Genomic DNA, 22,315 nt, shown 5'->3' on the forward strand with positions numbered 1-22,315 from the left:
AGGGTGGGGTAGAAAGGCGAAATTAATACTTGCCACAGCCGCGAGAGGAGCCACTTCACGATTCCGTGACTTTCCAAAAGTAGCATAAGAACGCGGTAATGAACTTCTGAGTACTGTACAAAAAAAAAGTGGGGGGCTAGAAATCATCTTCTTGGGTAAAAATGGGCTCCGTCGAGTTTCGGTTTTATCGATTTTTTTTTCAAATTGGAATGACTTAATTTTAATGGCCTGAGTAATATTTTATATCACACGTGGTCTGTAAAGTCTGCAAGTGTAATTAGCTACTTTGGTACTTACGTAACTCCATCTTTTCAATCTAAATACACGTAAAAAGAATTTGATTTACCAATAGGGAAATTTAAAAAATATATGAATTTTCGTTGCAACTCAGTGAATTACGTATCCGCCATATTGGCTTAAAAACAATTTTTAACTTACAGATCCGTGATTTGCAATTTACTTGTAACATATTTATATAATAACTCTGTTATAAATTCTCTTTCAATATTTACGTTTAATGCTCTATTTACTGTATTTGTTGTCTTACATATCTTGAAGCTACAGATAAAAGTAAAGAAAACAAAGTTATCCCACTATACGCCATGTAGGCGCTTGGGGGGAGAGATATTCATTCTCGACCTCGGCACTAGATGGGGGTGAGTGGTCGGCATCACGCCCCGGCCGTACTTTACCCCCGGGAAAGGACCCCAGTACCCATTGGATAGGAGACTGGGTGGGCCCCAGAACCGGTCTGGACGCAGAGGCTAGAGGAAAAATCCTCTGCCCCCCCGTCGGGGATCGAACCCCGGTCGTCCAGCCCGTACTGACTGAACTATGCAGCTCGTAAGCTACAGATATATCAAACTGAATTAGGCCTAACCTACAAATTAAAAAAATGATTACAAGTGAAGTGTTCAAGTGTGATATAATAACTTGACATAAATTAGATCCACATCTCCAATCTATTCATTGTTATTAATAGTTCTCTTTAGTCTTAATACTTTGAAATTTAATTAAATTGTAAGATATAAAAGATAAGAATATGTCTAATGAGTTATCAGGCAAACGTGGCTCATGTTGTCAAAAATAAATTTTTATGGAATTCGAAATATAGCTCGTCGGTGGTTTAAATCATAGCTTCATGACAGAAAACAGCAATTAGAAATAAAATCATCAATTTTAAATGATAGCACCAGCTCAAAATGGGGCTTTGTAAAACACGGAGTGCCTCAAGGTTCAATACTCGGTCCTCTGATTTTTCTTGTATGTATCAATCAATGATCTACCCCGAACCATCAACTCTCAATCTAAACCTAAACTCTTTGCTGATCCAGAAATTGACTGTTTTCAAAACTGCATAAATGATGTCTTTTCTAGATTGAACACCAATAAACTCACATTAAATTCTGACAAAAGAAATTTCATTAAATTTTGTACTACCAACAGAATTTTTTAAAATCCAAATATATGTTATGATGATTAAATCATTGAAGAAATAGAAACAATAAATTTCTTGGACTACAAGTTAAACTGGGAAACACGTATTCAATATATTATCTCTAAACTTATGAGGACAGTTGCAGCACTCATGAAACATGGATAACGTGGAAAAATTTCAAACAAATTAATTTATCCAAAATATAAGAACAATATACAGATACAACCTTCATGTGCCAAATTCTAACCTCAGTAAATATCAAAAATTAGTTTGCTATACTTTATTAAGTTATTCAGTAATCTTCCACCTACTATCAAAAGTTGAAATCATGATATAAAAATGTTTAAACCAGTGTTAAAAGAGTATCTCCTATCTCACTCCTACTCAGTAGAAGAATTTACATTGCCTAAAAAGTCTCAACTATTATAAATAAATGTAATTAATAACGGTGAAGATTTCTTATGATAATTATTTTGCTGTAATACTGTAGTTCCAAAAATCTGTAAATAGCTGTTATAACTATGTATTTATATTTGTATTACAACCTTAGCTTAGGCCCGTGAAGGATCTATGGAATATAAACAAATTCTATTTTATTATAATCTTACCTGTGTGTCTGCCTTCATCAGAGTGATTCTTCAGCTGTGTACTAAATGAATGCGTCTTCACGTTCTGATCATAGACACAAATGATGCATTACGACCGTGATAGATAACTATTTGCCTTAAAAACATTTGAACTTATGTGTAACACTCTCGACACTTGATGAATTTTCATATGTCACAACCACAATGTATATCATTTTCTTTCATGTTTAAGAAATAACCACATTAATTTCAATTTTATTACGAGCTTGATATTTAAATTACAGAACCGCGAAAGTATAAACTTTATAATTATATTTAATTATTATGTTCAACTCCAAAATTAACATTTCTCTTTTCATAAACTTCCATATCCATTTTGCATTAAACTACACGCGGTAACCAGTAATGTTTATGGGATACATAACCTTGACTTGAGACAAATGAACAACAAAAACTCTTTGTATGCGCGCGCAGCTTCTGGGTTATGTTTAATCACAAACACAAGAAACGACTAAAACAAACTAAATACGAACTGTAATGGTACGAGCTAAATAGTATACTAGTCTGTAATTCCAGTTTCGTTAGGTTAGGTTTTGTTTGAAGTATTTTCACACCCGCACACACACAGAATAGAAAAACACGCCACCTTTTCGTCACTTATTACACGACATAAAACTCGTAATGGATGTTCATTGCACCGAAAGACAAGTGAAGCTAGACCCAGCGTTCTGCGCAAGTTGAAGTAAACAGGTTCAAGGACAGCAGATGAGTCGAACGGGGTGTCGCATGTCGCTCAGACTACCAACATAATTTCCCAGCTGCAATTCTTTGATGCCCGTTGTCTCAGGTAATATTTTCTTCCCACGTTTTTATCCCGACAGAACAAATAAAAGTTTCACTAGCTTAAAGCTTTAAACCTGTAGATTTATGTCATTTTTCAGTTTTACAGAACCTACACACATTTATTTATTTATATCCGCGTACAATAAATCTCAGAGGTTATATATCGAAATTTTCGTGGTACCCCTTTGGATTTCCATCTTTTTTAAGGTCGATCGATATCTCTTCTTCTTCTTACAAAATGGAAGACACTTGTTTTGCTATTTTCCAGACTGGAAAATAATTAAATATAAAATTTCTCAGAAAAATTTGTTCTAATCCCAGAGCCTCTTCTTGGATATTGTTCTATAGTTTTCGTAAATTAAAATGGCGTTTGACACAAGATATTCTAAAATATGGGTTACTTAAATTTTGCTCTGTAAATATTAAGTCGTAGGGAAAATCCGAAGACAACAATATGCAATATGTATATTTACTTAGTAAGGATTTTAAGTTTCAACGGCGGTGAGTCCGAATATGACTGGCAGTCGCCCTGATAATGGTCGCTGCAAAGACCTCCGAAACATAGGTAATTTTTTTATTACACTACACGTAACAACAACCCAGAAGACGGTCATCTTCATATATTTAATTAGTTATGCCCATAGAACGTTTTTACATTCCTCTAATATTGTTTAAGTAAAACAAATTCCTCCATGCGATAATCTAAGAAGTTTATGTCTGTGGAATTATGCTTAGCTCAGCGCCATTTGAGTGTAAGACGTTCTCTTTGACAAGCCAAACTCTCTTACATGAGAGGTACAAATATATCTCAGGCATGGAAATTAGGACTCTGTCATTTTGAAAGGATTGCACCATGTGGTCGAATATTGGATTCAATCTAGAATTCTCTGAAATGATCAGAATACGCCGTTAAGCGCTTATAGTCTTAAAGTGACGCACCGCCTTCAGATCAGAGGGAGAAGACAGCTGTCTCATTTAAATGCCAAATTATGGATCACGAGACGAGATGAAGGCGCCTTGATACGACCCGCCTGGCACTACTTTCTGCTTCAGAGTGTTAGTGCCGGGTTAAAGCGGTATATGTCCTATAAGATAAGTTCGCAGAAGACAAAGTAAGATTTTCGCAGCATCCTCCTAGTAAGATTAATTAAATACGTGAAATCTTAGCACCTGAAATATGTTAACTTCATAACTGGAACGCAGATAACGCATTTCAAAGGCATTTTTGAATGATTCGGTTTTCATAATTTGGTATTTACGTAGTAATTTATAAATCTGTAAGGAAAATTTTGAGGAGGAAATGGATTGGGTCGTATTTGGAATTATTGAGATTTACAATTTTTATAGGTAAGTGATAAAAGTGATTTATTTTACCAATTATTGCAAAATAAGCAGAAGGAATTAGACAGATATTTAAAACATAAATTTCGAATGTGTTCATTTGTAAACATTAAATCATCAGTACGTATTCTGTAACATCAATTTGCATTACGTTAAATAAATCAAATAAATAGATGTTCTGCTTTAATAAATACAAATGATTTCCAGAAATATGAATAAATATAAAGTTTCTTTTTCTACGGAGTAGAATTAAACCTGTAGAAGACGGTTGTCCGCTGAACAAGGAGCTAATCACTTCGATGATCCATTAGCTACATCGAACAGTCGGACTAATTCTGTAAAAATAACAAAAAAGTAATCGATTAATAACAGTTTTATTTTCAATTTTTCTACGAGGTGCTACCCAAAAGTTTAGGGAATTTGCCCATAAAAAGAAAATTTCTTGTCATAACTCCTAGTTCCCACCGTCTCCTTCGAAGTAGTTCCCTTGGGCATGGATACAGCGTTTATTCCATGATTCCGTGCATCCCTGGAAGTTTTCAACTGTGAGTGTTTCAAGCACCTCCTGGGATTCTGCCTGGATCTCCTCAATTGTGTTGTTCTCCCACTTTTACGGACGTTTCGGCCTAATACTCTCCCCTAGCCGCTTCAAAACTTCACAATAAAACTTCCAGGGTGGACAAATTCCTTGTGGACATTGCCTTGGATGTCAAAAGAAAAGATCATCATGGACTCATCGCCGTCGAGAGACGTTCGTCCATCCTTAAAGCGTTTGTTTCACAAAAAGATTTTAGTTTGACTCATTGCATTCTCACCAAATGCTTCCACAAGCACACGGTGGGTTTCTACAGCAGTTTTTTTTAAGCTTAAAGCAAAATTTGGTGCAGATTCCTTGCTTCTTAAAATCTGTCATTTAAAAAAATCGCCGAACCACTACAACACGACGTCACAAAAACGCACGAGACTCAAGAACGCCTCGCCTTCATGGCTGTCGGCACATTAATTCACAAAAGGTACTGCTCGCCCCATCTAGCGGCGGCAGGCCACTCCACAACCGGTTCGCGCGTGGAATTGAAATTCCCCGAAATTTTGGGTAGCACCTAGTAAGTTGAATATTTTTTCTTGTGTTATGTTTAACCCTTTAAAGGCTCGAATTTAAACAGCATTAACCTAGTGATAGTCGTCATAGAGAGGCATTGTGTTCTCTTTTAAGTAAGGAATAAATTAATAAATATTCATTTAAATGAACTTGGACTTCAAGCGGTTAAATACTGAGACTTTAACTGGTCTTGCAACACGACGTGGCCTTATGAATTAATAAGTGTATGGTTATAATAACATTAATTTGTCATATTTATAAAGAATTAAATATACACTAGATACTTTTAAAATATGGGCGTTAATTGATGTAAATACGTAAATAATAAAACTGATTAGAATATAAAAAAGCGTGTAGAAAACATCCTTTTTCAATTAAAGCAAGGTTATGTTTCTCGCTCTGAGTTCTCTCCAAAATTGATGGCCACATGAGATTTAAAGGAATGATTCGACGTTCGACTGTTCTTAGTTCATTGACAGAGCGACAGAGTTCCCACTTGAATCTCAAGAGAGAAACTTTGCGCTATGAAAGTTCCAGAACAAAAAAGTTTCGCCTAGTTTCCGACTTAGATTTATTCTCCGTGTTTGTCCTACGCCTTAATAATTCTAGCACGGAACTTCTCAACCACAAATGCCTCGTGACTTTATTCAGTTCAGTGTAAAATTTTGATACGAGGTTCAATGATGTATAAAAATACCAATATAAGCAGTTAAAACACAGATTAGTAACAGAATAGACATTACGTCGATGTTGGTCTGCTGGGTTGTCGTCGTAAAGTCTGACGACACAAAAGATGTTACTTACCTGTTTGACTTAGTGAAGATATCCCAGACCACCATAACCGTAACCACCATAGGCAGTAGACAGTCCATAAGCGGGTGCTGCGAACTTAGCCACTGCGGGGGCGGCATAAGCGACGGGAGCGGCTACCTTAGCGATGGCGGGGGAAGCATAACCCAAGGCTGGGGCAGCATAACCCAAGGCTGGGGCAGAATAACTCAAAGCTGGGGCGGAATAACTCAAAGCTGGGGCAGAATATGCAACCGGGGCAGCAATCTGTAAAAATAAAAAGACATATATTTTACCTGTACGTGATCACAGATTTTTTTTAAGATATTTTTGAGGATAATTCTCAATTGTAATACGATCGATCGATTTCGTGCTGATTTTACACGCATGTTCTTCCCTGGCAGTGACACACCGAGTTTTAAACCCATGTTCCAGAGGAAAATCCGTGTTAAATTATCCCAAACCACACCGCGTTCCTTTAAGATTCATTTTAATATTATCCAATGTACGCCTATATAAGACAGTGATAAACTGAGGGTAAAAATGTCTTTCTTTTTAATTAAATTCCGATATCGTATCGTTATAAACCACGACCCTTTGTCGGTTTGCTACATCAACTGAAATACCACGAGATTTACCTTAGCAACGGCGGGGGCAGTATAGGCAACCTTTGCAACGGGAGCGGGGTGGTAGCTAAGGGCAGGGGCAGAGTAACCGATCTGAAACGAAAGTATTAAATAGAGAATAGTTATCTGTCTCATTCTGCTGGGTTTTTTTTTTAAAAAAAATTCAAGTCGTAGTCGATATATCTGTGTCTCCTTCCCGCATTAAAGTAACTGAAAATTAACTCAGTTAATGTCCGTATTATTCCGCAATGTCGTAATTAATGAAACTTCAACCTCACATTATTTTAGTTGTGTTGTACAATATCATGAATTAAAGCCCTTGCAGTCTGGCGACGAGACAAAACCTTTCTGTGTTTTATTTCTAGACCAAATTACTTTCTTTCAGGTACCACGGACCTCCCGTTTTTACCATTTACAGACGTTGAATAACTTCATTATGTTTTGGTTTATGATCAAAGCGCGGCCGAGGCGTGAAACTGGCCACCCACCCCATCTAGTGCCGAGGTTAGGAATTAGTAGGAGCTATAACATCTCTCCTCCCCCAAGTGCCTACATGGCGTTCAGCGGGACAAATTTACTTTTACTCTAGTTTATGAATCACAAGATATTTTTCAAAAACCTGCAATATCATTGAAGGAAAATTCTGTCATCTAAAGTCGACTTCAGAAAGGTGACTGAGGATTAATCACAAAGGTACTTACGGCGGCTGGGGCATGTGCATAGCTGATGGCGGGGGCGGCATAGCTGACGGCGGGGGCGGCATAGCTAACAGCGGGGGCGGCATAGCCGACGGAGTGGGCGGCATAGCCGATGGCGGGGGCGACACCGTATCCCAGACCAAGACCTCGCTTGTCCTGTTTCTTCTCAGATGAGGCGGCTGCCTGTTGTTCCTCCTTCTTGTCTTCTGCGTACGCCACGACGGCGAGAGCCAGTACGATGACAGCCTAAAGCAGACAGAAGATTTCGCCACTTAGTCAATAGATACAGCAAGTGCGCGGCTTTAGGGAGTTACATTCGTCTAATAAACTAACTGTTAACCCTTTGTCGAAGTTGGACTTCCGGTTTGTAACGCCGGGTGGACTAGGTTGAGTCCAGCGTTTCGGAGAAACATCATGTTTCCATTTTCAGGTTTGATAAAAGAAAAACCCAACAGTACAACGTCGAGGGTAAAATATCATTCGGTTCTTAACACACTGACATATTCTGACGACTCCGTGACGTCATCTCATTCGAGAAAACTCTACTGTAAAATGTTAGTGGGTGAGAGTCGAAACGTCCACCTTGTAAGTCGAGATTTCATGTCCTCACGGCGACAAGAACAAAAATTACCGTCTTCTGGGTTGTTGCCTCTCGTAGTCTGATAGAAACGAACGACGTTTCGGATAAGTTTACTGTCTCCATCGTCAGGTCCCTAAGCTAGTAAGCTCCTCTGAAACGTCTGTTATCCATCCCAGAAGACAGCAATATTCATGTACTATCATGTGATTCACATTTTATGAAGTTAATGCTGATCGAAGTGATAGGTCTAGGCCCTCCGCTTGTGAATTATTAAGACTGGGAGCCACTGGTCAGCATCGCCAATTGAAACTTACCAGAACCTTCATGTTGAGATTGAATTAGCTGCTTTTACTCGAATGCAAAGTCAATAACTAACGACACATGGACCTCCGTAGCTTTTTATACTCTCTGCGCTAGATAGCGGGGCAGTCGACACACCCAGTGGTCGAGATTACTACAGGCAACGACGCTTTGAACCAAGAATGGCATAAATCTCACCGAAACTGAGCGATAATTCGCTCACAAGAATAGATCTCAAATTAGCATTAAACCTTTCAAGCCACGTTTTATTAATTTGTTACATATGATTCTCAGAATAAACAGGTGAACAGTATTAACCAACTGATCGGTTGTCATGGAGATGCGATGTGTTCTCTTTGAGGTACGGACTGTCGTTTTTTTTTATTAAATATCATTTAGACGAGCTTCGCGTCAATGATGATGGAAATAATGATAGAATCTAAGTTACAGAAGACATTGAGAAATACGCGATACGGATGGTAAAATTGATTTTATGTTTTCAGAAATACGAATTGAAGTTGATCGAAAATTTTACATTTATCGGCGTAAAGGCAGCTAGAAGCTGATAGTTTGTGAGCCTCGCCGCGACGTACGTCTTACTTGCACTCAGTAGTTGGTGCTCCGTGCTCTTGGTCTTGGAATGACTCAGGTAACAGCTGTATCGCCTCAGGAGTGGGGTCACTGGACCGACAGGCTCCCACGCACGGCAGACCGTATTGCGATATCAACCACCTACCTCGTGGAAGCAAGGTTGCTCCAAAGCTGTCCGTCCTCGAGTAAAACTCACGCACTGTGCATAAACACTCATGAAAAAGCTAATATTATCAAGGCAGACAAATCACAGAGGATGAGTTTTTCAACGAGAAGAGCCTAAAAGATTATATTCTATTAAACTCTGTAGGAAAGAAACAACTTTAGAGACTTAGTAACAGATGTAAAATAATATATTAGACTGGGCGTTTTCAAGTGTGGGTTAAATTCAACCAGTTCAGGATACAGACCAGTTTTCAAGGATTTTAAACATGGTAACAAAGCTTACAGTTTCGTACAGGGCCGTGGATTTATTGACCAGCTGTGCCAATAACAGCTTCTCAAGGACTCTGACCAATAGCTTTGTCCACTGAAGAATGTTTGGATGTGGCCACAAAATTAACCACAATCATCTCCTCTCCATTAATTTTTAGCATCAACGTAAGAGACAGTGATTTATACTCTAAATAACCTTGACACATGTAACGCGCCTCCGGGAATCAAACCCTGTAATTTCTCCTGTGTTTTCTGGTCACTAACTAATGACCGTTTATACGTGTACTGTTTCAGAAGAAAAAAATCCACGTGGAATTTGACGTAAAAGGCATTGCAGGAACGTGGTCCATAAGCTTGAAAAAAAAATTAAGTCTAAAATTATATATAATTTAGCGTAAGAGAGACCTGTCATTAAAAAAAATCCATCACTTTATTTTCATACTCAGCTCGTACATTTTATTTGAAATTCAAAATATAATCTCTCGTGTAACGTCAAACCGATCGGCATATATAATAATAATTTTGGTCACTTTCCCAGACTTTATAAACATTTTCAAATCCCAATTATATCAATGTCAGTTATCTCGTAAACCAAGCTTTACGTAACAAGTACAAGGTAAGTAAACGTACATTAACTTGAGATCTCTTATAGGTATTAACGCGTTTTTTTCAATAGTACACATATTACAGTTTATCTGATAGCAGACGCCCTTGAACAAATTTATAAAAAAATATATTTCATGTCTCGTACCCCTTAAACATCTTTTGGGTACCACTAGTGGTACGCGGACCACAATTTGTTAAACACTGCCTTTGATGCGTCTGCAGGCGGGAAATTTACCCTCTACGAGAGTCGTGCATGTTGGTGCCATTGGAGGCATCGAAGAGAGGGAGGTGGGGGAAATACAAAGTTCCGGTTCCGTCCGCCTGTTGATGTTTACATAGAATTTACGTGAAGCTTTTAAGGAATATCTGATCGTGTATTTGTGTTTAGAGTGGGATGCAGTGGTAATAATACGTTTAAATACAGTGATTGTGTTTCCATATATGTTAAAATCATTTTAATAACATGAAACAATGGTGAACAACGACTACTTAATGCCAACACTGTAACCCTCAGATGAGTTGGAACCACCGGATTCTACAGATATTAAAGGTAAACATAACGGTTTATTTACCATTATTTTATAAAATCAAAGTCGTAATAAGTGTTAATAAATTAGTGCACGTATTTTGTGATGATATTGTTACATCGTGTGCGATCAAATATTAGCCTGTGGTCCAACATTCGTTATGAATTCATTATTTACTACTTGGTGGATATGAAGATTAATTATTTTAGTGGTTTTCCTCAGACCCATAAAACATACAGTGCTACAATAATCATATCTTTAAAATACCGAGGTCGTATACATCCGTATTCAATCGAACATTTTATTAACGACCATAGTGGTTGAGTGGTTAGCACGCATGTCTCATATTCTGGAGACATCCCATTCTAATTTCGAAAAGTTTATCTTTTATAGCGATAGAATTGTTCGTGGTCTTCTTAATATTACCAGGTAATTGCTAGCACAGAGTCGTCAAAGTGTCCACGTCTGCTGAGGTGGGACTGTGCTGATACAATTACACACGATTCACCGCGCATGCGCGACACGCCCCCGATGACGTTATCTTACGACAGTACTCATTTAATAATTCTAAAACGGCTGAGCGGATTTTTATGAAATTTGGTATGCCTCTTGAGATTATTTCAGACTCACGCTTTTTAATTTTCTACACAGTAATACCAACGTTATGGATGTTAAAACTCGTCAGGAGACACCATGATAACTTAACCTCACACAGTTGACATCTGTCTATACAAATTTTATGGATGGTCGGATTTTCATTAAATTTGGGCTAGAGATAACGCAATTAAAGACTACTACAACCACCATAACAACTTCAAACCTTGATAAGCAATCAGTACTTTATTAATTAATTACAATTTATTATTAAAATCCTATATGACGTCATGGTTTTTTCACTAAAAATTTTAAACCTCCATTTGGCTAAACCTTACTGTACCTATTCTGTCTCTAATCCTTGTATTCGTAAATATTTTAAGCCCCAAGTTAATCTAAATGTTATTTAAAAATTCAGTCCGTATCTCAAAGAAATCACATCCTGTCAACCTGACAACGATAATTTGGTTAATACTGTAAAATAATGTAATTTAAGTTTATTCTGTAAATCATATGTAACGAAGAAAACAATTCAATATGCATTTAACTGAAGAGTTATTGAATGTTGTAGCAAGTAGTGTATATAGTTGCTATTGTGTTTTAAGAGTTCTATGTTACTGACTTGTAATCTTTTCCTTTGAATCTCTCCAAAGTAATCCACGATAACTGCTTACACTTTTGTGTCTGATGTTTTATTATTTGTGTGTTAATGTAAACTGTCTTCATTTCATGTTCTTTGTGCGCATGATCAGGCAGTCAATATGCAGTCGCTGCTCTTTCAAAAAAGCATCTCTGGTTTTTCTGCCCTGCTCTTCTTTTTTAAAAACCAAGAAAACTTCGGTCAGAAAAGGCAATGCCTTGGCCCAGTTCTGATGCTGGTATCTCCCGAATAGGAGAAACCGAGAATTATTCTCCCATGTAATCGAATTTTTCCACAGAATACTAAAGGAGGGTAGTTCCTCACAGACTTTGCTGCTGTTGGCAATAACCTTAACGTCATGTGACTGTGTTGGCTTATAAGTGAAAGACATGGTCCATGAGTCTGTGGCCCTGGTTTTCCTAATTTGATTGCTTCTTGTAGAACAACACGTTGACCTCGATTCTCTGATCTTATAAGTGACGTGGGTCTATATGGAGCCGGATGTTACACGTTTTCCTGTTTGTAATTCGTATAGTCATCAAGAATTTCTTTAAAAAAAAATCTCCTGATGTCAACCGTTTATCAGTTTTGTGGCAATTATTACCTATTTAAAATATTATTTTTTTATTCGGTTTCCCTATCAAAATTTTGTATGCATTTCTTCTCTCTCTCCCATCCGTGCTACATGCCCACCTATCGTGTCTGTCTCGATTTGATCATCTCAACAGTGTTTAATTAAGTGAGGCTCTTCATTATGTAGCCTTCAGACTCAGTCTTAGGTCCAGATGTTCTCCCCGCCCTTTCCTCAGACTCCCTCAGTCTGTTTTCGTCCTTGAATTTATAATTCGTATTTTAGTTCAAGATTGATTTAAATCGCTTTCACAAAATTTCAAATCTTCCATGAAAATAATAAAATGTTACCCTGAATAATATTCACGTTTACAATTTCTGTATCAGAAGGTTCTTTTGTGTGAACTGTAAAACTAGAATGTTGTTTTTAGACACGATGAGGATAATTTTTGTCATTATGCCTGCATCTCATGTAACGAGAATATCATGGACCGAATGTGAAGGGAGTACGCAGATTATTATGATGTAATTCGTACTTGACTGGACATTCCGGATTATGAACTAGAGACTCCAGTTTGTGTCCCAATACAAACGGCATTTTAGTGAATGAGTCTATCGCCTGTCTAGTTTATATTAACATCGAAATTCACTTACGATATTACGTGAAGGAACATGAACTGGTATTTACCGCAACAATTCTGATCTTATGAATAACAGTTTTTTTGGGACGATGATAGTGGATTATAACAGCAAACGTTGATTTCTATTGAGATAAATTTCTTTCATTAGAATTTCCCTCATTTTCATAGATGGACATACAGAGAGGAGATACATCATCAGACAAACATATATTTTTAATTACCATTTGTCATTCTTTTTAGATACGCGGTAAAAACTGAAGTTTTACGGAGATATCTTGTGAATAATGCATTATGAAATGAACGTTATTAACGAACAAGTTTATATTATGCGACAAAACGTCGTGTTACTTTGAAAGAAAGTTTTGTACTAATTATACAACCATGTTTATTACTTTTAAGACAATAGGGTAATAGATCGTGACAAGAAATTCTGCTGTGACACTGGATCTTACAGTTCGAAACGTCATTAAAATTCTGAATAGTATCGACTTACGAAATAACATTTTGCTTTTTCATTATCATATAAATAACAACCTTGTTAAAAATTGTTAAACCAAGACGCATTGTAATCTCCACTCCTTCTGACCGAGGTATTAGGTTTTCTGAAATGCCGTGACGAATTAAGGAAACCAGTAGAGTTATCGATTACAATGCCATTAATCCTTGAGGTGTGGTTCGTATGTTACTGCTGGTTTACAAAATATCTTTATAAGATGGTAAAGTTGCGTCATATTGTGATATAATAAGTATATATTAAATCTTGTCCGTCTAATCACAATAAATTCTTATTAAATATTAAAATATTACAATAATTAACATTTAAAATATCTTTATTTGTACACGGGGAACGTTCTGTCACACGTAGTTTCGACTGCCTTTCTTCCTATCTAATATTCCCGAGGATTAAATTGTACACCACTACAAGCGCTAAATTAATATTCATAACAACAGCAAATACACTTGGATTAAATATAAAAAATAAAACGTACAATTGAAAGAACTCAAAACAGAATCTATATTGGATAAATAAGATTGCTGTCTCCTGGGTTGTAGTCTGGTAGAATTTTACCTACGTTTCGGAGGTATTTCCTGCTTCCATCATCAGGGCGATGAGTACTCAGAAGACTGTCGTCGTCATTTGACTAGCCGAGGTTCTGTGATCTTCTCAAAAAGGACTCTTCCTTGGCTTAGTTGTCTAGTTTAAAGTTAGAATCATATTTCATAATCCGCAAGTTCTGATGTTGTTGGTCATATGCCACTTTTTCAATAAAGGGAAATGCTGGACCAGTTTTAATGCCAGATGATTAAAGCTACGCTGATTTTTTTTTTTTTTCGCTCCTGCTAACTGCTTCGTTTTTGTTCGAGCTACCTAATAGACCTAGGCCTAGTAAAGAGACCGCACTGAGATCTAGGTCGACTTTAGCGTCTCCACGCGGGAAATTGAACAGCCATTAATTAATTCAATAGAAGATATTGTTCTTAGAAATTTAGCCTTCTCTCCGTTTCGTATAAGAATATCACTGATGGCTTGGGAGTTGAATAATAAATAAATAACCCTGATTCATCCGATAATATTCCTATAGGTACAAATGGGTGAGATTTAAGGTTCTCACGGTGGCGAGAATGAAGATAAATTCTAAAAGTTTGTGACGATAGTGTTTTGTTCAATTAAATATTTTTCTGGATATTTTCCATCCTCAAATAAATAAAATAAATAAAATCCACTGAGATAGGGATTAGGTCTATCGATTGGGCCCAACTGAGTAGGTCTACCTGAAGATGGAGATAGAGTCACATCTCCGAAACGTCGTGGATTTTATGAGTTTATTCATTAGACGATTTAAAAATATCCAGAAAACTCTTTACTTCAACGAGTATGAAGATGTCTGTCTTGTGGTATGTTGCAGTGTTTGGTAGGAGTTTCCCTTAAACACGTCAACCAGTTGATCTTTGTAATGGTCACGCCTTGTGTTTTCTTCGCGGTACGGACTGAATTCTTACATATGAGCTCTGGTTTCAAAAGGTTAAATACTTTAAGGCATTTCCCGCTGTCATTACGTCATTATAATTGACAAGATCCATCACGCTAGGCTTAGTGATAACAGGCGCCTTAGTACATCGATAACCCTAGGGTTTTCCGTTGTTTTTCGCAGTCTCTTCCGACGATCTTCTGTATAGTACATTCAGACACGTTACCATTCATAACCTCTGTAGTCGATGCAGCGTTGTTTCATAACCTAAAAATGAATAGAGTCTGTTGTTGGTGATGTTTCTTCTTCAGATTTGTATAATTCGACTGGTAGTGGTTTATCTGGCTAGAATTCACGGAAACTAGGCTATACCAGCTCTGCTGTGTACTCTATAGTATGAAAGTATGTTTTTGGACGTCCAGTTATTTTTAATTACATAGCCCTCTGGCAGAAACAAAACCTACATGTGATTGGCTTGTATTTCCAAGAGCCTAAGCCATCTATTTCTTTCATGGTAGTCTTTTCATAATCCTTTCCAACCATCACTGATCTTTTAAAAACAAAATAAGTTCTGACTTCGTAACAGGATATAATTTACTTTCAGACGAAGACAGAAGTTATTAGATAATCCTTGGGTGTCTTATAACTTGTATTCCAGAAGGTACCTAGTTCACGTCTCTGCATGAATCAGTCATCTATTTGTTAATCCCATAGTTCATGATTATTTATGAGAATTATTATCAACAAATAAATTTATTTATAGAAAAACAATATTCTTTACTGTGTTTCAGTGAACCTAAGACTTAACCCATTTAAATATAGTCTACAGACACTCAATATTTCAGTTAAATTTTAATATTATCATCCAGTCTTAGCCTAATTTAAAGTAATCCTTTCCTTTTACTCCCATTTATTTAATCATCCTAATAATAGAAGCTAAAAAGTATAAAACGTGAGTAATTTTCTCCATTCCTGCCCCTGTCTCTTAAACGTCAAAACCTAACTTGTTCTCAAAACCGCTCCAGTTAAACTTTATCGCTGAGTAGGCCACTACCACAGCCTTGTATGTCCTGCCTCCATTAATAAGAATTTTTATTCTGTTTGACGGTAGGTTATTGTACATTATATACTTTATACAGCGTATTTAAACAAGCAATAGGACAGAAGAATGTTTACCATTTACAAGAAACGAATATGAAATTTTTGCTAATAGCTGATTGGTTTTTGGGGCCCTAAAATGGTTGAGAATACGTCACTGGTGAGATTTTCTTTTATAACCTTCGGGTTCCACCCACGGACATCTGGGCGTTTTTTTTTTGTTCTGTTGTGGGAACACGCATTCTTCTGAAGGCTGATATCCGGGTGTGGGACAGTGAACGTGCCGTTGCTAGGATACTGTGAAACTGCGTGAGGCAACTCGACGACACTTTCAGAACTCAGCCGGCTTCCGGGAATTAATGCCACGTAAATGTAACCACTGACACAATTGAATCTCTGATCAGTTATTAATGAACTTCGCCGAATGTGATATTCACAGCTGCCAACAAATTAAAGTAATCAAAATTAAACTACACTGACCCGATACTACATTTTGGACGATGGCAATTTTGACGATAAATGTAAAGTTTATATCAGCATGACTCGGTCATCAGAATCTCATTCGCGAAAATGGAAATATGCCATGCGATGATGCATTTGGTGCTTTTAAAGCTATAAGTTTCACGCAGAGTGAGTATCATAATTGCGTTGAATTTAATAATTATTTGCGTACCGTAAAATTGAATAGTTTAATCTGCAATACATAATAACAATTACACGAGCGTTATCTATGTAATTTCTTAGTTAAATAAATTCCATTAACACTAGCACTGAAAACTCGTTGGTTGGTTTTCCTGCTTCGTAATTCGGGAAGTCACTGATGCAAATCTCAGGCCAGAGACCCGACAACCTGTCTGAGAATTTTTCCTCATAATTTATAATTATTTATTAATAATTTTAATCTGTAATTCTGACGTTATATATTCTGAGCTACTAGCAGCCCAGTTAAATAAATAAACAGGCATTAAGTTTTTTTAACGGATTATGTAATATTTATGTGAAATTATACTCGCTCTGTGGGTTTTATTAATTCGCTGCATACATTCAAGAATGAACTCAGATAAAATGTATTTGAAACAATTCTGGAACAAGTATCTGAGCCACTTGGAAATGCATAATTTATTAGTGGAGTGTTTCTTGCTACAACCCAGAAGACAGTTTTCTTATTCTAAACTTTTTAATAATATTCTAGACCTAATATAAACATTGATAGTCACATTCATACACGGTGATAACCTGAAATCTTATTTGGAGAAGTAAAGATTCGAAATAAAAGTCTACTTTAGTTCGTACAAACCGGAATGAACCTGGAAAGACCACGGAATAGAAAACTTATGCGGGACAGTCGCTCTCCAGGCTGAAATTCGTAGGAGCGTCAGAAACTGTTCACTTCACCCGACATCATGACGATAAAATCGCGGGGATTAGATGTAGCACGCATGGGGAGATCGTAGTCTCAAAACCTGTAACGAAGAAATCACTTCGGGCATTGAAGCGCAGGTTCGAAGATAATATTAAAATGGGTTTCGACGAATTAGTGTGTGAATGTGCGGACGGACTGGATTTATCTACGTCCGGATAGGGTCTGGTGACGGGCTCTTGTGAACACGGTTATGAACCTTCGGGTTTAGTAAAACCAAGGGAATTTTGTGAACAGTTATGAATTTTTCAAAGATTCCGCCCCATGCAGGAATTAATAAAACATTAGTTGATCTCAAAAAGTCATACTGACATCCGTTGATCGTTTCAATTAGTCAGACATTCGTTTGTTTCTTGAAAGCTGGTACAAAATGTTTAAGCAGGCCGTCTGCCAGGGACTTACTCAATTCCAGGGGTGTGTCCGCGTATCGTAACTTGTTTCGCCTTGCCCAATGCATTGTTCTGTCCGAATTTATTTCTTCTATTTGTGGGTTAATCACTATTCAGTCCAGTTAACAGATGGTTAAGTTGACCAGTCAAAAATAATAAATTATTATACGGCTCCTAACCGATAATGAATCAGTCATTTAGAATTTAATACTACAGAACTTGTCCAAGGTTATAAAGCGTCTTTTATTTTATCTGTACGTATTGCAGTTACTACTCGTATATATTTCTTTCTGGTGACACTTTTAAGATAGTGCAGTGACATTAGTAAATAAATATAAGATACCTGTAATTTCGACAGCTCTTAGCTCGGGGTGTATAATAAATTGATTTAAGATTTGCTCCTTTAGAAAATTCTGTGTGGTCTGTTTCTGGGTCTTGATAGACAGGAAAAAGTTTACATTCCTCTGGTCCAGTGTCGCTTTCATTTCGTGTCGGAAATGAAGACGGTGCTGGGTTTTTACTACAAGAAATCTAATTCAGTGGTCAAACAGCTTTTGTTCCGCGCATCCAGTTAATTGAATGTAAGAGTAGTTTGAATCCTTCCTTACCGGTCATTTCCTGTAACTCTGGCGTTTTCCACTCTCGCGGCTTACTCATCGCCCTGATGATGGAGGCAGCAAGGACCTTCGAAACGTCGGGATAAACGTCTACCAGACTACACGGCGTAACAACCCAGATGAAGGGAGTTTTATGGGTCAAACACTTCGGAACATAAATACTCAGCTAACTATAAATAAATCTCTCTTTTCATCGTGTAATGGTGACGGTAACACCCTGTCTGTTTGCTTGATTGACATGAATAATAGTTCAGAATGGTACAGATTGGGGGAAAAAGTGTCGGTAATAGATCCCTCAACCAAAGCATCTTCAACTACTCCATAACATTCTGTATATTACGTGTTACATATGTTGTAGCTGCTTTTAGAACACCCTGTATATTACTTATGATGTCAGTGTAACGGTTACCGACCGATCATTTATTGCGTAGACTGCGAACCACAGCTTTCTAAAAATCAAACACAGTTGTTCAGATCAGAAGAAGTATTGGCCACTGTGTCTAGTGCAGTAGTGACGTAAGAGTCACTCAGGGACTGTGCGGGCTTCCTACCCGGTGTTTCATAAGTAACGTTTCCGTCAAAAATCTATTAGGCGTAGTGAGTGAGTAAGGACATTGTCAGTTAATTAGTTACTGTGCCGTCCCTCTGAAGTTCGCAGTAGAATAGCGTATTTAAATAAGCCAATAATTCATCCGTAATTACTTGCTTCTCAATGCATTCACCTTCTCGTAATGAATTTGAGAATTGACACAGCGTTCAGAAATGTATACAAGAAGAATAAACATGGTCTATTATAAAGTTAGTGACATTTTAGGTTCTCAAGGCAACGAATATTTCGATGGCTGTCTTCTCGATTTTTGCGCCGTGTGGTCTGGTAGAAATTTACTGACGTTTCAGAGGTCCTTGCTGTCTCCATCATCAGGGCGATTCGTGAACTTCTACCAGACTACACGACGCATTAACCCACAAGATATTCACTTTTTTTTTAATAATATTCTAGACCTAATGTAAACATCGACTGTCTTGTAACTTGAATTATTATTTCCGGCCGAATTAGGTAGGCTATGGATTCGAAGCTTGGTTTTTCAGCATTTCAATCTCAAAACTAAAAGTGCACAGGACAACGTTAAAACTGTTCTAATAATTGATACCATGATACAAATTCCGTCTTGAGAAGCTCGTAGTCGCTAAGATCGTCAATAAACGACCCGGATCTTATTGGATCCGAGAGCTTATAACTCTGTTTACAAGAACCTGCCACTGGTTTCTATTTTGAGCCAGCTTAATCCAGTCCACATCCTCACACGATGTTTTCTTAAGAACCATTTTAACATTATTTTCCCATTTACTCCTAGATCTAACACGTTATCTCTTTCCTTTAAGTTTTAAGATTAAATTACAGGGTGTAACTTTTACGTTACGTGTTTTTATTTAATTTTTTACATTTGTGTAACGCTCCTGTAATGTACGTAATGAAAAGTGTAACGTAGATAATAATATAAATGTTCTGTAGACGCGGCTCACGTGTTTTATCAGTCTGAATGCAATCCATGAAGCGTTCACTTAAACCTGTCTGCCTGATATTGGGTTTAGTTGTCTGTTTTCTGTTGTAACTTGTGCGTTAATTTCGGATTGATGATGAAATGTCAGAAATACCGTTCGTTGTTCATAGGAAACTAACTAACTAGTTCTGAAATGTTCGAACAACGGAGATGGAGCTGCATTTCAGAAATACCTGCCCCCCCCCCCCCCTTCAGAGCAGAACTCTGGCTTGAAATCGAAATTATACGTTCGTTTTATTTCCCTGTATAAGTTAACATTCTGTAATAACTAAGCTTAATTAAAATTATAAATCTGAGGGATCATAAAATAGATGTCGTATGCTAGTTACGTATGAAAAATAGCATTTGTAATGGTACAGAAATATTATAAAACTAGTCCTTTCTGATCGTACGACGTTATAAATTACGTACCAAACAGTATGTAGTAACAGTGATGATAATGTGTCATCACCCTGACGGAAGAGACGGACTGAGAAGGAGTTTAAATTCGCTTAATTCTTTGAATCTAGTGGTAAATATTCGCACAATCTGTTTTAACGAATTTTAATTGTATGTTTCTCCACAGGGTGTATTTACGTGTTTCGTATGATTCTCAGAATAAACAGCGATTATTCCCTTAAACAGCGTTAACCAGCTGATCTCTGTAATGTTGAAGTGTGGTGTTTTCTTCGCGGTACGGACTGGATTATTAAGTATTAATCAGACGAACTATGATCCTCACTATAAACCGGGATTATTTCCTTAAACAGCGTTAACCAGTAGATCTTCGTAATGGTGAAGAGTTGTGTTTTCTTCGCGGTACGGACTGAATTCTTAAATAATATTTAGACGAGATTTGGCTTCAAAAGGATTAAATCTATTTGTCTTGTTAAAAATGCCTGAGAACCCGTATTGAACACTGTCGAAACTTTCATTGAAATCGATCGGTGATTTACAGTTAACGTGCAGTTACGTGTAGTAGCCTATCTGATGTTACAGTAGGCTGTGAACTCAGGACCCGCCGAGTCCACGTATTCGAGGGTGTGTCAGCTGAGTACATAGCCTTAAGTAGAACCAGCAGACGATAAACTTTCACTGCACGATCGTCAGTATGTGCAACAGCGGTCTATGTCGCACTGAAACGCTCCATTTCTTCGAATTGTGTAGTAACTTGACAGATAAAATCTGAGGGTTCATTACTAACCAGTTAAATAATCGTTTTGTAATAAAACCTGAATTTGCATATTGCGAGGTCTATGACATATGTAATCGTAACATGGGAGTTTTACGATGGGGGAGGTACACAACGCCTAAGCCCCAGACTGGAGGGCCAACTCTTGTCGCTTGTAAGTAGCAGCTGTAGGATGGATAAAATTAATCGATGGTTTCCATAACATGTTCTCTTTACTTACTATTAGAGTAATTACATCATGGAGCATAATATGGTTGGGACATATAAAACATATGAGACAGATGAAAAGTACATTTGGGTTTTAGCCCTTTAGCCCTGAAGATGGAGACAGTATGTTTTTTTTTATCCGAAACGTCGGCATCTAGCAACATGACTCCAAACCCGAGAACAAAAACATTGTAACACAAGGATTTTATTCGGTGAATCCAAAGAATGAATTCACATGAGAGATTAGAAATTAGAAAGAGGATAATATTAAAGTGGATCTCAGAAAAATCAGGTGTTCGACTATGAATTTTTAAGGAAATATTCATTACTTTCCTTTTGTTACTTAAGGTGTTTTATTTTTAATTTTTGTTTCTTAGGTACAAGGCTCTCCATACGTGAGTAGAGTACCATAGAATATGGTAGATAACAAAATTTTGTGCCCGGAGTATAAATCGCATTCGTGTTTCCTTTTGTTTTCGCCCTCTGAATGATGCAAGTCAGCTGTGTAGTGCCTAGTGTTAAATAAGTGCAAGCAGACGGGTTTGACGTCCATAACAGGTTGAATTCTTAACCTGACACGAGATACTTCCTTCCTCGTAACTAGGCTGCTTATGACGTCATATTCGATGCAACATGCAGGCTAGTTCACACAGTGCTAAACTGGTTATAGATTTGGTCAGGAACTTGTTTTTTTTTTATTAATGAAAACGACTGTCTTCTGATGTGTTGCGCCGTGCACTGTCGCAGAAATTGGCAGACGTTACAGAGGTCCTTACTTCCTCCATCATCAGGGAGAGAAAATCCTGAAGCTCAAATCCTTAAGATTTTAAAAATGTTTAATTTTATAAATAAATAAAAAATGTTTGTGTTTTTCTATCTCGCACAAAGAATTTTCGTAATTTATGTAAGAATATTTTTAATAGATACGAGACGTGAGACAAGGTGAGAATTAATGTTGCGCAGGGTTTGATTTTCA

The 22,315-nt window shown here is 37.2% G+C and overlaps 3 protein-coding genes across 5 annotated transcripts in view; 1 reads left to right on the plus strand and 2 right to left on the minus strand.

Annotated features, from left to right (window-relative positions):
• Dop2R (dopamine D2-like receptor) overlaps positions 1 to 2,729 on the minus strand; it is a 268,515-nt gene extending 265,786 nt beyond the window's left edge. For both annotated transcript variants that reach the window (XM_087353262.1, XM_087353261.1), the window contains exon 1: positions 2,047 to 2,729. In XM_087353262.1, coding sequence (XP_087209388.1) covers positions 2,047 to 2,064 — 18 coding nt within the window. In that variant the 5' untranslated portion in view covers positions 2,065 to 2,729. The remainder of the gene's footprint in view (positions 1 to 2,046) is intronic.
• Positions 2,730 to 4,216: 1,487 nt separating this feature from the next.
• LOC110837520 (uncharacterized) lies at positions 4,217 to 8,399 on the minus strand. Of its 2 annotated transcripts, XM_087353505.1 has the most exons (5): positions 8,316 to 8,399; positions 7,425 to 7,667; positions 6,736 to 6,816; positions 6,113 to 6,364; positions 4,217 to 4,544 (listed from the first exon to the last, which is right to left on the minus strand). In XM_087353505.1, the coding sequence occupies exons 1-4, from the start codon at positions 8,325 to 8,327 to the stop codon at positions 6,122 to 6,124; spliced, it is 579 nt and encodes a 192-aa protein (XP_087209631.1). In that variant the 5' UTR covers positions 8,328 to 8,399; the 3' UTR covers positions 4,217 to 4,544; positions 6,113 to 6,121. The 2 variants fall into 2 exon arrangements, with proteins under 2 accessions (XP_087209631.1, XP_087209632.1); XM_087353506.1 differs by lacking the exon at positions 6,736 to 6,816.
• Positions 8,400 to 10,249: 1,850 nt separating this feature from the next.
• LOC110836406 (uncharacterized) overlaps positions 10,250 to 22,315 on the plus strand; it is a 142,311-nt gene continuing 130,245 nt past the window's right edge. The window contains exon 1 of the mRNA XM_087353653.1: positions 10,250 to 10,483. The gene's annotated coding sequence lies outside the window, so the exon portion shown is untranslated. The remainder of the gene's footprint in view (positions 10,484 to 22,315) is intronic.

The sequence above is a fragment of the Zootermopsis nevadensis genome, unplaced genomic scaffold (genome assembly GCF_977971745.1).
Source record: "Zootermopsis nevadensis isolate Lab colony 2312 unplaced genomic scaffold, Znev_1.0 Znev_ptg000022l, whole genome shotgun sequence".
Classification (NCBI taxonomy): Eukaryota; Metazoa; Arthropoda; class Insecta; order Blattodea; family Termopsidae; genus Zootermopsis; species Zootermopsis nevadensis.